Raw genomic sequence first — 18,415 nt, forward strand, 5'->3', positions numbered from 1 at the left:
TTCTTTGGGGGGTCGCCTGATCTACTGAAGTATGTCATGTCTTCTCCTCTGGTTTACTTTCTTTCCCTTTACAAGGCCCCTGCAGGTATGATCTCTTCTATTACATCTATATTTAATATAAAAAAAATTGGGGGGTGTTGTGAGGAACATAAAAAAATTGATTGGGTCAGTTGGGACTCTATTTGTTTACCGAAGGAGGGTGAAGGATTAGGTGTCAAGAGGTTAGAAGAATTTAATTTATCTTTGTTTGGGAAATGGTGTTGGAGGATGTTGATTGATAGGGACGGGTTATGGTATCGGGTCTTAAAGGTTCGTTACTATGAGGAGGGTGGGAGATTGAAGGAGGGGGGATTTTGTAGTTCTAGATGGTGGAGGAAGGTTTGTGATGTCCGAAGGAGCGTAGGAATGGGTGTTAGGAGTTGATTCAACGACAACACACGTCGAGTGGTGGGAAATGATGGTAATACTTACTTTTTAGACAGATAACTGGGTTGATGGTGTCCCTTTACAGGATAAATACCCCAGGCTTTTTGATCTGGCAATGAGTCGAGGGAGTACGGTGGCGGAAATGGCAACTTTAGGTTGGGAGATAGGTGGAGGAGCATGGGTGTGGAAAAGACATCTTTTAGCGTGGGAGGGGGATGAGGTGAGGGAGTGTTATGTTTCATTATCTAACATTGTTTTGCAGGAGAATACTAATGATAAGTAGAAGTGACCATTAGACCTTATTCATGGCTATTTTGTGCATGGGGCTTACCAGTAGCTAACAGCTGCAGACGAGTATACGAATAGGCATCACTTATCTCATACTCCCTCCGTCCATATATCTAAGCACCCATTTGATTTTATTTTTGTCCCTAAATGTAAACTCTTTTACAAATTACTAGATGCATTTATTATTTTTTGCCTAAACATACCCCTAATTAATACTACTAACTTGTCTTGAAATATGAAAAGTCAAATTTAATACACATACAAATAAAGGACAATTTGGTAATATTAACACAGAAAACAGACACATTAATTACACTGACAACTTTTCTTAAGAAATGTGAAAAATGCAAAGGGAACTTACATAGAGGGGCGAAGGGAGTATTTGGCAACGAAAACTACCTCTAAAAGTTTCTCTGTTTGGATAGCGGCTTATGCGCAACAGACTTCTGACAAAGGACAATCTTCTGTGGCGGCATGTCATTACATCAGATAGTACTATGTGTGTCGGTGGTTGCGGCCTTCAGGAGACGACGGAGCATCTTTTTACAAGTTGTGCTACTTTCGGACGTGTATGGCATCTTGTTTGGCAGTGGCTACGACTGGTGTCGGTGTCCCCTTCATCGCTTAATGATCATTTTCATCAGTTTACACATATGGCAGCGATGTCGCGATTATCTCATACGTTCTTCACAGTTATTTAGCTTGCTTATGTCTGGGTCATCTGGAAAGAGTGGAATAGTCAGGTTTTCAACAATAAAGCGGCTAATACTCTTATCATTCTTGACAGGGTCAAGCTTACTTCTTTTTTGTGGTTAAAGTCACATATGATCACCTTTGCTTTTGATTATCATGACTGGTGGCGAAACCCTATGTCATGCATGGGTGTTTTTGTGTAATTATTTCATTATTTTTTTGCTCATAAAGTGGTGCTCCCTTGATTTTGCACCAACGGCTATGTAACTTTTTGGGGTGTTTCATCCGTTGCACACCTTGTGCGCGGTGTTTCACTCTCGTTTAATATCATATTTCATTTTGACTTGTTAAAAAAAAAATTATAGAGGGTAAATACATTTATATTAAAAGGTCAAACTCTAACTAATGAACCGACATCTTTTAGAAAATTTATCAATTATATAATTATAACTAAATAAAAAAAAAAATAATAATGCTTTATTCGGCTACAAATTTTGTGGTCTAAAATTTTAGGTTGGTCTGCTTGATCCTTAACCAACCTTGATCATAAACAAATATGAAATTTATATAACTTCAATTCTTCTTAGGTCTCTTTTGCCTCAACTCATGATGATATATGCCCACATAATTTACTGTTAATAAGGCCAATTAACAATAAGCTTGTCCCATAAAATCTTGAGCTTGGTATATAAGTATATATAAGTAATAGAAAAACAATAATCAATCAATACTACATAAACGTGACGGGAAATGATTGGGTGGCAAAAGTTTTTCCTCGAATTACACGTGATGCATCATGCATCTGTGTCTCTCGTTGTTAGGGTTCTTTTTTAGTCGGGACCATTGTTACAGAAGAGAGTACAGTATTATTAGTAGAATATACCTTAGATTTTTTTTGAGGGAAGAATATACTATAGATAGATGGACATAGATTTTCTTATTATTTACATTTACATTAAGATGATAGACATAGATTTTCTTATTATATACCAATGTGATGTTCGCAAAATAGATTAGAGAATCCCACACCTACCACCATGCAATCAATCGGAAGTGTTACTATTTTTGCAATTAAAAATTGTTAAATGAGAGAGTGCAGAGTAAACCACAAAATTGATCTCTACTGATTTTGTGATACACTTTTAAAAATATCTCTAACTTTATCAAATGTTATTTAGTAAATACCCTCCATCAACACTCGTTTGATGATGTTGTTAATTGTGCTTGAATAGGATGTTAACAAAGTCATAGGCTATGACTTTTGTGTTTGAAACTTGAAAGTGCTTCTCAAGATCAGAGACCAACATAGTGCCTGTTTGGCAACACGTTTTTCTCCTCAAAACGTGGTTTTTATTTACCAAACTCGGTTTTCAGCTTTTTTGTTTTGTTTGGGTACAGGAAAAGTGCTTCTCTAAAACGCAGTTTTGGTGCAAAACGCCGGTAGAGATGAAGCTGAAATTCCTAGCTTCTACGGTAAAGCAAAAGCAAGTTTGGATTTTCATTTTTGGTGATTGATACACTTTACTAAATTACCCATTACTTTCTTCTCCATCTCACCCAGATCTTGCACTCCAACCACCTGCTTGTAGCATTTTATCTTTGAAACTCACAAGTACCCAGATCTGAATTTTCCTCTGCAACTCATAAACAAATAAAATCATGAAACCATTAAAGAAGGGATTTTAGTTTCGAGATGGAGGAAAAAAAGAAGGTATTGAGAGATAAAGGAAGACTGTCGAGAAAAGAAAGATACAGGCACAAGAGTGTAGAAATCCGTTGTTGAATTGTAGTTTTTTCTTTATTTCTTGGTTAATATGTTTTTTGTTGAAAAAAAAAATCACACTTTTTTTTTTTTGTTGAAAGTTGGGTTGCGCTGGTGATTTTTTATCACACATTCAAATTTAGCCTTTGCAAAAGTGATAAAGAAACTTTATGTTTGGGGTTTTTGGTCATTTTACATTTAAAATCAATTTTGTTTCAAACTATCCAAACAATATCAACTAATAAAAATCACTTTTAATTGAGTGTATCCAAACATAAATCAATTCACATTCAACTCACTTTTTAGCAAAATCAATTCTCTCAAACTCAATTCTATCAAAATCAATTCTCCCCACCGCTATACCAAACACACACATAGTAGTTTACTCAATTGAAGAGTGAACAGTGTTAAAGATTTTTTTAGACAATGTTAGCATAATTATTATGCAATTCTTACTATCATTTAAATAAGGGTCATGTTAATCGGTGCTCCTGGGCACCGGTTAAGGAAGAAAAAAGAAGAAAATTTTAATTTAAAAATACAACTTTTTAAACTTTTGAAGAGTTGACTACATAAATTTCAATGTCATATTATTATATTTACTTCTTTAACCGATGTCCTGGAGACACCGATTAACATTTTAATTTAAATAATATTCAGCTTTGGTAAAGATAAATCGATAAATGGATCCTTTTTACCAAAGCCTATGTTTTGAGGATAAAATATGTTCCTATCTCACATGGATCGTGTATTTTGTACGTTGCCATTTGATAGCTATTCATTCACAAAAGAGACGTATCATCTCTTTTTGTAGCAATATAAACTCAATGAACTCTTTGACACCAAATGAGCAAACAAACGGACACTATAATTGTTATATTCTGTCCTGTGAAATGATTGAAAGCTTTCTCTATCAGCGAAGATCGAGTACTGTAAAATTCGTGAAGTCGCAATCCTAAAAATATTAGTCTAAGTTAGGAAGTGTGTACCTCTTTATTTAGACAAATATATTTATTTGTTATTATTCAAACAAATTTTAAACAAAATATTATTTTTCTAAATTTAGGAAATAGTTTTTGGAATGTTTTATTAAAAAATAAAAATTGAATGTAGTTTATTAAATTATCTTTGATTTTGAATTGGTTTGAATGGGAGGAAGTAGATTTTTTTTAATCATACACCTTTATGACATTTATTCCCATTCATTTTAGTAGTTTTATGAAAAGGTGAGTATAATTTTTTGTCTATAATAAAAAAGTGTAGATTGATAACATACACTTTTATGATTTTAGTAGTTACTACGTTTATTGATTGTTTTAATTACTTTTTATAGTTCCTTAAAGGTGGAGCAAAGGTACTTTCGCTACTCAATATAGAGAAATTGTGGTTTCTTAGTTAAAATCAAGATTTCCTTATGTGACTAACAACATGGAGTATTGGTTATACACATTAAAACACACAACTTGCAATCAAGAATAAATTTTGTCATGCTATCAGGTAACAAATTTCCACACTATTATAAGTCATTTGTTTCCCTTTCAAATTTTTCTTCATTTTGAAAGAGGACAAAAGTTGGAGGGACGAATTTTTTATCTTGCCATTTTTCCTCACCTTCCTTTAAACTTCTAATTAAAAGAAATATAGTAGTACTTTGTTCATAACTTTATCCGACAAAGCATTTGGCACCTTAGACTTGGACTCGGTGAGCCATCAGGGTATCCCCGTAGCTCGGCCGGTTGAACCGACTATAAGATTAATTTCAGGTTCAATCGATTAAATATAATTTATCTTTTGATATCCTGTCATATTATGATGTTGATGACTCCACTAAAATTTGAATTTGAGTTTTGTAGAAACTTCAGCTTATGGGGCAAGTTTGTTCCACTTTTTTCAATAATTCTAAGAAAACAAATGGTTTTTTCAAATAAAACGCACACACGTACACACGCATTATATCTCCATAGCTCGAATTTTTTTTTTCTGCCCTTGTTTGTGTCCAAAAATACAAAAATGCTCTACTTTTTCAGTTTTTCTGGTACCTTACTACCCCCACTTGCGGGGTACCTTTAAATTTTTTTAAAAAAATTTTAAGTACCCCGCAAGTCAAATTGGCGTGGTATTTTTTTATTTTATTTTTTTTAAAATTTATTACCTCGCAACCCCCACTTGCGGGGTATTTTTTTATTTTTTTTTTATTATTTTTAATACCGCAAGTCATTTGACTTGTTTTTTTTTTTAATTTTTAAAATACCACTCTAAACAAAAAAATTAATAAGGACAAAAAAAAATAATAAACAAAAAAAATACCACAATATCTACATGTATTATTTCATCTACTATAAATACTTCGTTTAATTTTTCAATTTATCATACCATTTGAACTTATATTAATAATGTAAATCTAGGCGTTGACAAAAAAGTAATTATAATAATAATCATAATATTTACAAAATTAAAAACATACGAAATACAATAAATATGAAATAAAGACTAGAGTTCTACTGATGTCTAATATTAATGCAATCTTTGCGGGAATGACTAGGCATCCTACAAACGCCGCATCTTCTCTCAGTTTCCACATTGTCCATTTCGGTCCTAATGCGAGTAATTGGTGGACGACCTTTCTTTGCCCTACGCATAGACTTGTCGGGAACCACCTTCAGTCCTTCATAATTAGGCCAATATGTCTGGTGGTGAACCACGTCGAAGTGGATGTTGTATACGGCGTATACACACTCATTCGTGAATTTGTTATCGACAAAAGTCTTGTAGTCATGACAAAAGCTAGAACATGCGGCAATGACATGTGAGCATGGTAGGTGTAACGCTCTGAATCGTCCACAATCACACCATTTATTTTGCAGGTCTACCTTGTATTCTCCCTTTGGTAATCCTTCTCTATGGTCGATGGTTTCACGGACGGAAAAGGTATACCGATTCCGATCAAACTGAGTGACATGATGACTGTTGGATTTAATCACCTCATTCCTCAGATATTTCATGCTGTTTTCTGAGAATGGCTCACCAGAATTTACCCTTGCCGCTGCCTCATGTCCTCTTTTAGCAAACAAGGCCGCCAACCTGTAATATGATGCTTTCACAATAGTTGTGATCGGGAGTCCTCGAATACCCTTATACACGTTGTTTTGTGACTCTACCAAGTTACTTGTCATATGGCCCCATCGTCATGTGATTGAGTCCACTTTTGTTTGGGAATATTGTCGACCCATGCTAAAGCCTTTCGGTCTGCAACAGCAATTTCAGAACGGTAATATTCGAATGTAGGGATGTTCATGGCGTAACCTGCATTGTTTGGGAAAAAGTTAGATGTGTCTTTTTAAACAAATAATATGACGAATTTACGTGGAAAGAGATATGATTTTTACCCATGCCTTCAACTTTCTTCTTAAGTTCCCCATCCTTGAATGATCTCATAAAGTTTTGTGCAATGTGTCGGACACAATACACATGGCTTGTCGGAGCATCGTGCCATCCATTCTGTGGATCATCATACGCGCTCTTTATCGACACATGTCTATCAGAAATGAGGCATATGTTCTCCTGTGGGGTGACATGCTGCCTTAGATTCTTCAAAAAGAAACTCCAAGCCTCCTTGGTCTCGCCTTCCACGATTGCAAAAGCAATGGGAAATATCTTGTTGTTCCCATCTTGCGCAACAGCTAACAACAATGTTCCTTTGTATTTGCCATACAACCAAGTTGCGTCAATTTGGACAATGGGTTTGCAGAATTCGAAACCTAAGATGCACGGACGAAAGGCCCAAAAGAGACGCTTGAAGACGATCTCATTTACCACTTCTGTTGATGGGACTGTTTGAAAATCAATTATTGTTCCTGGCAAATCTTTTTCCATGACCATCAACCAATGTGGTAGTTCTTGATAAGACTCCTCCCAATTACCATAAATTGATTCAATCGCCTTATTCCTTGCTCTCCATGCCTTTCTGTATGAAACTGTGTAATTAAACTTCTCTCGGATGTGTGCAATTATAACCTTCACTGTAATTGAAGTATCCATATGTAGAAGTGACTTAACACTTTCACATATCACATTGTAACTAAGTTTGTGATGATCTTGCGTCATTTCTGTTGAGACACATGTATGATCGTTCATATTGCCGATCTCCCATTTATCAGTTTTTTTCCTCCACGAGGCCCGCAATTTGAAACCACATTTTGTATCTTTACATTTGATGACATACCTTTCAGAATCTGATTTTTTCACAATATAATCCGTTGATTTCTTCATGTGATAAAATTTAATTGCAAGAATGCAATCATTTTTGTTATGGAATTGCATCCCCGGCGCAATACCTTGATCGACCGGAAGAGCCATTGAATGATAAAGTTCAGTTGAGTGGTCATCATTGACGTTGCGCATGGACCTTGGTGGATTGTAAGAAGCTCGGATTGGTAAAATTGGTAGTTGTGGCAGATCGTCGTCTTCATCTTCGTCCTCGTCTTCTTCGTTCTCATCACCGTTTTGTGCAGCAAGGAGCTCTTCATCATCATCATCTTCATCATCTTGAACTTCATCATTTCGTTGGTCTTGGAATTGGGAGGTGAATATATCGATTTCAGCGTTTAAAGTTTCGGGTTGTGTTGAACGGGATGGTGTTTGAGAGGGATGAGGTTGAGTTATTCTTTGTGATGGTTCGTACACATTTTCTGACCACTGTGACTGAAAAGGTTGCGATGAGGATGCACCATAAATGGATGACGTGTTGTAGTGTGGTTCGGACGATGACTGGTTGTAGTGTTGTGTGCTATATTGTTGTTGTGGTAGACTTTGGTGTTGACTAGAACTTGATGGGTTATTTAACTCAAGATTAGATGTTGGATTCTTCATCTCAAACATAACATAAAGCTCTATATAGGACAAAGAACTGTGACTTTTATGTACGTTAAACATAAACTCGACATCGTCGTTATCAGTTATTCTTAACGCCTGGTAGTGAATTGTGGTAGTTCCAACAAACATGGGATTCTGACATATAATTTCAGACACAACCATGTTATCTCCGAGACATAACTTTTCCACTATTCTTTTTTTGAGATGCAAGTAAGTACTAGCCATGCTCACTTTAAAACCTTTGGTATACTGACTTTGGAAAAAAATGCCGGATTCATTTTGTTTAACTTCTCCATTGTAGTACATAAAAATGTTTATATTTGGTGGTGCCATTGAATGGTTTGATGTTAAGAAATGAGTAAGAGTATGAAGTAGAGTGGTGTGATAAAATTATAACAGGTTCACCACTTTTATAGTAATGAAATTGTGTAAAAAATAAAACGGAATGCTTCCTCACGCGCCAGCTTAGAGTACCACGCAGCTCCGACTTGTGGGGTAGCTGGCTCACGCGCCAGCTGAGAGGGCACCACGCAGCTCCCACTTGCGGGGTAGGGCGTGCACGCGCCAGTTTCATTGGCCCTTCAGAGATAGCTGGTCGGTACAAACAAAGCCCACGTGATTTAGCATGGTTTGGTCATTTCAGTCAAAAAATTTATGCAGAAAATAATATATTTTTTCATGCAATGGTCATTTCATGAGGCAATAGATGCAATACTGTTGAACACCATGCTTCTGCTTTTACATGCAATTGTCATTTCTACATTTATTTGAACACTATTGGCATGCATGCATTGCAGTAGTAACACATGATTTCTTCACTTCAATTAAAATACCACACTACTATTTCAATTTCTTTACACATAGTTTAACATTATAAATACCACAACCTTATTCTTACTCTCCTCCCATATTCTTTTTATATCAATCCTTTTCTTCCTTACTCACTCACGCAACAAATCTTTTTCTTCCTTACTCACTCACGTAACAAATGGCATACTTGTGGTTGGAAAATGATCATAGATCTACGGAAGAACACATCAGAAGATGGGTATATATGAATATTAATTTGTTAATTTTACATACATTTTTTAAATTACTTATTATATCTTCTCTTTTTATTTTTTGTTAGGATGCAGAGGGTGTACCTCTTGTCACTCGTACACGACAACACATAGTACCAAGTCCTTTTATTCAAGATTATCTACGTCAGGCTAGATTTTTTGAGGTTTCTCAAATAGGGCGTTACAAAATTGATAGGCACATTGTAACCACTCTTGTAGAAAGATGGCGGTCCGAAACCCATACTTTTCACTTTCGAACGGGTGAGTGTACTATCACTTTGGAAGACGTCTATATGTTACTCGGCTTACCTTTTGGAGGTTCAATTGTTACGGCTCCTCCAACTCTTCCGTGGAATCTTTGTGCTCATTTGTTGGGAATAACTCCTCCGGCACACAAAACTGATGGTTTTACTCTCTCCTTGTCGTGGTTAAAGGATAATCTGGTCGATAATAACTTCAATGAACAATCTCCTCCGGAGGTAAAAATACAACACATTAGGAGGTACCTGCTATACCTCTTTGGAGGGTTCTTGTTTCCAAATACAACTGGATTATTTGTGCACACCTCTTGGTTGTCTTTGTTAATGGATTTTAATGAAACAAGAAGATATAGTTGGGGATCGGCAGTTTTGGCTTACCTTCATCGTGGCTTGTGTGAGGCCTCACATCCAAATATAAAAGCACTAAATGGATGTCATTTCTTGTTAGAAGTTTGGGGATATTGTCGGTTGAGTTATATCGCTCCGAGAAATGATAACCCACTCCAGTGACCGCTAGGATTAAAGTAAGCGTGGCCAAATTTTTTTTTTTTATTAACCCACTCACATATTCTCGCTTCTTATTAATATTATTATTTGATAAATTAGCTACTAATTTCTTTATATCATTTGTTAGATGGACAGGTGTAGGTTCAAGATACTACGAGAATCCAAGCCATGACACTATATCTTACAGAAAAAAGTTTGATGACATACTACCACATGATGTAATATTTTAATTGATTTTTTAATTATGACTTCATATATATATATATCAAAATTGTTAGCCTTACACTACAACTTCTCTCTTGTGCCAGTTTAAATGGAGACCTTACAAGAAGGTTCCATACAACCAGCCTGAAGACTATTGGGAATGGACAGCAACAACTTACCTTATCTGTTTTGACAAAGTTGAATGGCATCCAATTGATAGGGTCAAGCTTCAATTTGGTTTGCCACAAGAAATACCCGGGGCCCCAAGAGACATGCGACAATTCCATACGGTGGACAAACGGTTCAAGACGTGGTACCAATCAAATGGTTTTCGCTTTCCGATAGAGAGCCAACTTTGGGACAACCGACAGAGTTATACTTTACCTCGCATGCAGCCAAGATCACTCACCCCAAGTCATGCATATATTGAGTGGTTGACAACCACATGCAACCCACGTCTAAGGATTTCAGTTGAGACAAAACCATCAGATTCAGATCCAGGCGAACAAGAAGAGCCGGAACATGAACCTGAAATTCACAACAACCAAACACCAATTCATGATGATTTTTGGGATCAAGACATTTTTTCTCAACTACAAGATCATCAATCCCAACCACATACAACAAAAAACATTCATGGTTCTGTAATGTATGAATTTCTCGACACCCCCCAACAAAATATCATCCAACCACCACCATATACCTCCCCCATAAATGCATATGAGCCCCAATATCAGTCAACTTACCAACAAAATTCAATGTCAAATTATGGTTACAATGACCCAAATCAAGCTACCACATCCAACAACAACTACTTCTCTTATAATGACCCAAACCAAGCTGGACCGTCCAACACCAATTACCCCCCTACAACAGCCCACAATACCCAATGTACACCAACCAAAACTACAACCATCCACCAACACCAACAAACCTATTATCTCACTTCTCTCCGGCTTCGTTCAACGACAATGAACAATTTCTGGATATTGGATGGCAAACAAGGGAACACGATGTGTCGTTGTCATTGGGTTATGGTAGTCAAATACAATCAGCTACAGATAACAATGACGAAGACCAACGTGACCCTCAAGTAAATCGCGGAAGAAATCGTCGAAGACGAGGGTGTGGGACAGCCGGGCATTTATAATAATTGTAGATATTATGATATTTAATTTATTTATTATTTTTTTTTGTCCTTCTTTTTTATTTATTATTTTTTTTGTCCTTCTTTTTTGTTTATTTTTTTTTTTGTATTTTAAAAATAAAAAAAAAACAAGTCAAATGACTTGCGGTATTAAAAAAATTAAAAAAAAATCAAAAAATACCCCGCAAGTGGGGATTGCGAGGTAATAAAAAAATTTTAAAAAAAAAATAAAAAAATACCACGCCAATTTGACTTGCGGGGTACTTAAAATTTTTAAAAAAAATTTAAAGGTACCCCGCAAGTGGGGGTAGCAAGGTACCAGAAAAACTGAAAAAGTAGGGCATTTGTGCAATTTTTTTTCAAAAGTGAGGCATTTTTGTATTTTTGGACACAAACAAGGTAGCTCGGCCATTTGAACTGGCCATAAGATTAATTTCAAGTTTGGTCGATTGAACATAATTTATTGTTTGATTTCCAGTCATATCATGTTGATGACTCCATTAAAATTCAAATTCGAGTTCTCTAGATACTCAACTTACGGGTCAAGTTGCTTCCACTTTTTTCCATAATTCTAAGAAAACACGAGTTTTTTTTCAAATTTCAAATAAAACACACAGACACACACGTTTTATTCAAAAGATGATACAGGCCAAACACAAGATTTTGATCTATCATATCATACCTTTTGGCCCACTTATAATGAAAACATATTAATCCAAATAACAGATAAAGAAACCCCCCACACCCACAAATACATCCATGTTCACCAATGCAAAATGTGGATAGCCCTTTTTTACCTTATTTTCAATTTCAATAATAAGTGGTTCAGTTTTGTGCTGGAAGATTTTCTATGTCATTTTATGTACAAATGATTCGTAAGTTTCATTTCAGAATGTTATCTTGTCAAGTACAAAACTAAATTGGTAATGCAGATAGTGTCTTTCTATTCCCATTCCAAATAAAAAGGATAAAAAATCTAATATTTGAAAGAAAAAGGAGGAAGATTTCCTTTTGGACTTGGGAATCCTAACTTTTGATTACTACTCTATCATTTCATTTAATCAATGAATGGTTTAGGAAGTATTATGGTAAAAAAAAAATAATAATAATAAAATGCATAAGTTAGTATAAGATTGCGTTCAGTCTCATAAGTATGACTCAAATGGTAACAACTTGTTAGAATATTTAATAACCCGCAATTCTGTCAGTTCTCAATAATAGTGTAGTGATTTTCCTCGCTAAGCTCTTCGAAACTAAAAAGGTATTGGTGTAGGAAAAAACTCATAAGAAATGTTCCTAAACTAAGTAAAATCATAAATGTTTTTATATGACGTATACAATAAAAACTGGAGTGAAGACTATTTTAGATCTGGAAAAAAAAAAAATTGCTACACTTTATGCCACAAACCTATTGATATAGGAAAATGATAAACACAGCGAAAAAATCATCCCGAAGGGATTGCGAAAGTTTGTGATTGGTTGATAAAACCACCACCCAGCCTTTATGCCACAAAAAGTTGAACTTGACTTTTCCCTTCTTTGACACAATATCGACTCTCATTGATATAACGATGAAAAAAACATTTATGCATGGTGCAATATCATTTTATTTGTGCACGTCAAACAAAACCTTGTTTGTTCATTATTCCAAATATTTATATGGTGGTATGGTATCAAATTGATATTCTCTATTTCATGCTTCCACCATCTTGCTTTTCTTCATCGTCATCTTTCTTTTTTTAACCTTTATCATCAATGGCTGCAACCATTTTATAGTGCAAATGCAGATAATGTGTCTATCTATTTCCATTCCAAACAAATTATAGTGCAAATGATTTTGAGTTTCATTTTAGAAAGTTTTCTTGTAACGTACACAACATTATTGCTAATGCAGATAATGTGTCTTTCTATTTCCATTCCAAACAAATAGGACCAAAAAATATCCAATATTTGAAAGAAAAAGGACGGAACATTCCTTTTGGACTTTGGAATCCTACCATTGCATTGCTACTCTTTCATTTCATTCTACCAACGAATGATTTAGGAAGTATTATGGCATAAAAAATGGATAGTAAAATGCATATTCCAGTACTCCCAACCTAATCAATGATCGGTTTGAGGGAGTATGTTTCTTATAGCTTGTTTGGATGTGCGGTGGCACAGGTTTTCTTGCATCCCAAGGCAAAAATTGTCGTGATTTGGACAACCTAACATATGTAGCTTCACAACAAACGTGACCACCTGCCGTGATTTTGCCTTAATGTAGAAATGACACCACATAGCCAAACAAACACTTAAAAGATCTCAACGATCATAGTCAATAAATATGCAAGGACCCAATTTTTTGGTATGGATATTTTTCCTTCAATTAGCAAAACCATTTACTTCACTCATTCAAGAATGGATCACGTACACCTATGATTTGCACCAATTGCAACATAACTGATCGCACTATTGATACTTGTTTTAACATGGATTCCAAGAACATAATTACCAATTCAATCCTTCTGATGCTCCTAAGAACAATCCAATAAAAAAGTTTCCCTCCCGATTTTTCTAAGGATAGTTATCAGTATCTCACCACTCTTTTACAAGCATCCAAGGGAGATTCTTCCGATAAACAGGCTGCGAGAGTCGTCAGTAACGATGTACTCCATCTAATCCTATTTATGAAAGACATTTTGGTCAACAGAAGTTGATACATCAACTTTGATTGACCCAAATGTCTTTTTAGATAGTGGTTTATATTATCTCAAAATCAGTTAAACTTAATTCTCCTTTAGGCATTTGAATTTGACCCACAGACATCAATTTTTATTGACTCTGTCTGATGTTTCTTATAATAAAACCGAAGAGAGTAGTTTATAGCAACTTAAAATCATGCAAGTCTAATTCCCTAATTCCCTTTCATCTATTTGGATCTTTCCCAAAAGTCTCTCGTCATGTATGTCCATTCATCCATTGCTTTTCCAACATTAAACAAATCACACTTATTAATGTTAAATTTCCCAATAGGCATGTTATTTATGGATATTCTCATGAACAATTTAATTTTATCCGTCTATAATTGAACGATGTTTTATAGCACACTCTCATTTTCATTTCATTACATAAGCCAAACCCATATTCTTCATTGCAAGTTGGTCTTCTCATTGCTTTTTTACACTGTTATGCCTGTTTTCAAAATTAAGTATCAAAGTACCACTCTTTTCAAATTAAGTACCAAAGTGCCACTCTTTTTTTGTGAATTTGTCAACCCTTCCACTAAATGCATGACACGTGTCCTTGGGAAGTGGAGACAAAACCATAATATTCTCCTCACTTCCCACGGACACGTGTCATACATTTAATGAAAGGGTTGTCAAACTCACAAAAAAGAGTGGCACTTTGGTACTTAATTTGAAAAGAGTGGTACTTTGGTACTTAATTTTGAAAACAGGTGTAACAGTGTAAAAAAGCCTATTCTCACATGATTCACATTCAGAATTTGCATACAGATGATTAGGCATGATGAATTTCTCAACAACCTCTAAATTCTTAACCAATTACCAAAGAATTCTATTTGAACTACTATTGTTCCTGTTTTCTGCTCACAATAACATCGTATCTACTTATGTTTCTGACAGCAAACATGTTTTTCTTATTTGTTCTAATAATAATCAATTTGATGTTCGTCATTTTCGATTAGGACACCCTTCTGACAGCAAATATGTAATGAGTTTCCATATATTTTCATTGATAAAAAAGTTGATTTGCTATGTGTCATTTGGCTAAACAAGTTGGATTACTTTTTCAAGTTGGTGATACTTATACTTCTCATGCTTTTTAATTTGATTAAATTAAACATATGAACGGTTGGGGTCCTATTGGTGTTTCATCTATTTAGTTTTATAGAAAATTGGAATTAACTGAAAACATGTGATTTGGAATAACAAGGAGATCATTCTTATTTATTTCTGAGAATTGTGAATGTTTTTCTAGACATACTTGGATATTTCTCATGTAATCTATGTCTGAAACAATATACTCCCTCCGTTCCATGAAAATGTATTTTTCTAGGATATCAATATGGCACTAAGGGTTATCATCTTTATGTTTAGGGCTACTTCTATTTCAAGGAATGGTTGTATATTTCTGAATCTACCTTTCATTATACTTCTATAAATCAATTGACTATGGTTCTAATGAGAACACCTCTTAAATTAAGGCCTTAAAAATGTATATGATATGATGGTCTTGCCATTGATGCTATCAGTCCGAAATAGAATTTGGGGACCAAAAATGTTGACAGAAAATAAAAACAAAAGTTAGTAATATTATAAGGACTAAAAACATAATTAACCTACATTTTTATCATTTCATACGCATAAGATTGCAGTCAATAATAACAAGAGGAAACAAAAAAATTAAGTAAAAGAAAATGAAAATGATTAAGTAAAAAGACTAAACTAGTTAACATGATCCTTTCCTACATTGCCACAAAATTACAAAGCATAATACAACCCAACAAAATTAAGATATTTTCATTTCTCTCGTGACATAATAATTTTCACTTCCCTACAATTTTTGTCCTTTTTTATTTCAATTATTACTAATCCCCCCTACACATTCACACCATAACAAAAAAACAAAAATGAACGTGTAGGTTCACATGGTCAACAAGAACAAGAAATGCACCTGATTAAACCACTCTCATTACAATCCATACAAGTCTTAAACCCACCTTTCTCCGCATACACCTTACGCGCACCGGAACACTCCCCACAAAGCACAAACCTATGATCACCGCACACGTGGCACACTAGCGAATCCGCTACGGGCAATCCTTCAAGAAGCTTCTTCAGCTCACCATTCTCGTGCAGCCACGTTACTTCTTGTGCCCCACCTATGTATCTTCCGTTGATGAAAACACGTGGCAGTTTCAACCCGGTTTTATGACCCGTTACTAAACGAAGCTCCGAGAGAAAACCTGAGTCCATTGACACGTCACGTTCGTCTAAATGGATTTTGAAACCGCGTAAGATGGAACGCACCGTTTTGCAATCTTCGTAGGTTGTTCTAACCACGCGCAGGGATGTGAAGTAGATTACCACGCGCTGCTGAGAAGAGGGGATTAATGAAGGTTGGGCGGCGCGTGAAGCGCGTGGATCGTTGGGGGAGAGTGGAGAAGAGGTGTAAGTGAGTTTGGGTTGATTTGACCAGGCTCGGAGAAGTGAGTTAGCGAGTGTGACTCGGTGGAAGATAGAGGTTTTTTTGGGTTTGTTGATTGTGGTGGGTTCTTCTGAGAAGAGGGTTTGAATGTCTTTGAAAGAGGAACAAGAGAAAGGAGATGAAGTTGATTTTTTCCATGGTGGCCACATTGAAGGTGGGAAATGGGTTGGAACAAAGTTTGTATTTTGATTTTTGGGTTTTGTTTTGTTTGGTTGTATTAGGTCAAGACTCAAGAGTGGAGTTTGATTATTTAAAGTTTGGATTTTGGTGAGTGAGGAGTGAGATGCAGAAATGGGTAATTTTGCATTTTTGGTTGAAAGTAAATGTGTTGTGTATGAGAGAGAGGGAAAAGATGAAATGTTGTATGGGAGATGGGTTGAAAACTTGAAGTGGAGAGAGTAATTGTGGGGGTGGTTAAGGTTGTTGAGGGGTTGTTTTATTTTGCTATTATGAGAGGTTTAGGATGGTGAAAGCATGAATAATGAGAGATTAGAGATAATCTTTTTATGCCCAAAATACTTTTTTTTTTTTGGTATATACTTCCTCCTCCCATGACTATTATAAACAAAATTTTATTTTTGTTAAAAAAATTTATTTTAAAATTTATTTAATAGCTAATGTATTTAGTCTGTGGTATAGACTTTATACATTAATTATTTTTAAAATATAAAAAGTAAATTTAATTTATAATAATGATTGGATAGTAATTGTTAAAATTTTACTCTTTTTTTTTTTTTTTTGAATATGGATAAACAAGGAATCTAAAATTTAAATTTTAACTCATGCATTAGATACATCAATTTATAAGTTATAATTGAATTGAAGATTAAAACAGTTATTTATCAAGACAATTTTATTTTTTTTTACAAATGAACCACTTGTTGTGAATGATAAAGGTTTTTGTAACAAAAAAAAAAGAATGATAAAGGTTTTAATCTGGTGAAATTTTAAATTTTATATCCATTGTTCTATGCTTTAGAAATCTAACAAGACATTTATCACTTTTTAATGTTATTGATAAAGCATCTTCAATGAGAAGTTTATAAGAACTTAAATTTGGTTTCATAACCAATATTACGTAACTATGTCACTTTCACATTACGCTTATATGATTCAAGCGTATTTTGCTTCAATAATAAAAAAAATTAAACAACATTTATTTATTTTTTGACGGGGGAAACTTACTTCATTGAACAACATTTATGAAACTTACTCTTTTAATTATTATTATGGTGCGGTAACTTATTTAATCTACTACAATTACTTCATTTCTAGTACGTCGATCTTGGCCCTCACTAAAAATAATAATTAAAAAATTAATACTTGTAGTATTATAGAAATATATCCAATTAATAATTTTTAGCTTGGATACCCTATATGAATTAGAATATATCCAAATAATAATTGCTAGGTTGACTAAATCATTAAGTCCCTCAATATATATTATAAAATAAATATATCCGATTAATAATTGCTAGGTTGAATACCCTATATGAATTAGAATATATCCAAATAATAATTGCTAGGTTGACTAAATCATTAGGGCCCTCAATATATATTATAAAATAAATATATCCGATTAATAATTGCTAGGTTGGATACCCTAAATTAGAATATCCAAATCACTCACTTGTGTGTGTATTTTTAAATGATTATTGTTACTTTGTCTCTATCCAAAAAAATAAACTTAATAATACCTTATTTTTACCAAATCAACAAATTGCAAAAGATAAACCTCAATTTCATTCAAAAAACAAAAATAAAAACTCCCGATTTCTCAAGACTAAAGAGAAACAAAATCCCATGGTTACACAATGAATCGGGAGCTTTGATTTCCTTATCAATTTGTTGATTTTTATTAACTTTAAAAATGAAAGAAATCATTCGATATTTTTAGAGTGTGAAAAAACAGAGAATAATTGTAATTTATATTGATTTTTTAAAATAATGAATTTTATATAATATTTTAATGTATAATTATTTT

General features: G+C 34.3%; 2 protein-coding genes across 2 annotated transcripts; both read right to left on the minus strand.

Moving 5' to 3' along the window:
• Positions 1 to 6,338: 6,338 nt before the first annotated feature.
• On the minus strand, positions 6,339 to 8,203 carry LOC112420192 (uncharacterized). Its single transcript, XM_024778889.2, has 2 exons — positions 6,556 to 8,203; positions 6,339 to 6,472 (listed from the first exon to the last, which is right to left on the minus strand). The coding sequence occupies exons 1-2, from the start codon at positions 8,201 to 8,203 to the stop codon at positions 6,339 to 6,341; spliced, it is 1,782 nt and encodes a 593-aa protein (XP_024634657.2).
• Positions 8,204 to 15,636: 7,433 nt separating this feature from the next.
• LOC25490979 (uncharacterized protein At3g28850) lies at positions 15,637 to 16,906 on the minus strand. The gene has a single exon (XM_024777913.2). It carries the CDS (start codon positions 16,578 to 16,580, stop codon positions 15,876 to 15,878), a length of 705 nt encoding a protein of 234 aa, XP_024633681.1. The 5' UTR covers positions 16,581 to 16,906; the 3' UTR covers positions 15,637 to 15,875.
• Positions 16,907 to 18,415: the final 1,509 nt, after the last annotated feature.

The sequence above is a fragment of the Medicago truncatula genome, chromosome 3 (assembly GCF_003473485.1).
Source record: "Medicago truncatula cultivar Jemalong A17 chromosome 3, MtrunA17r5.0-ANR, whole genome shotgun sequence".
Lineage (NCBI taxonomy): Eukaryota > Viridiplantae > Streptophyta > Magnoliopsida > Fabales > Fabaceae > Medicago > Medicago truncatula.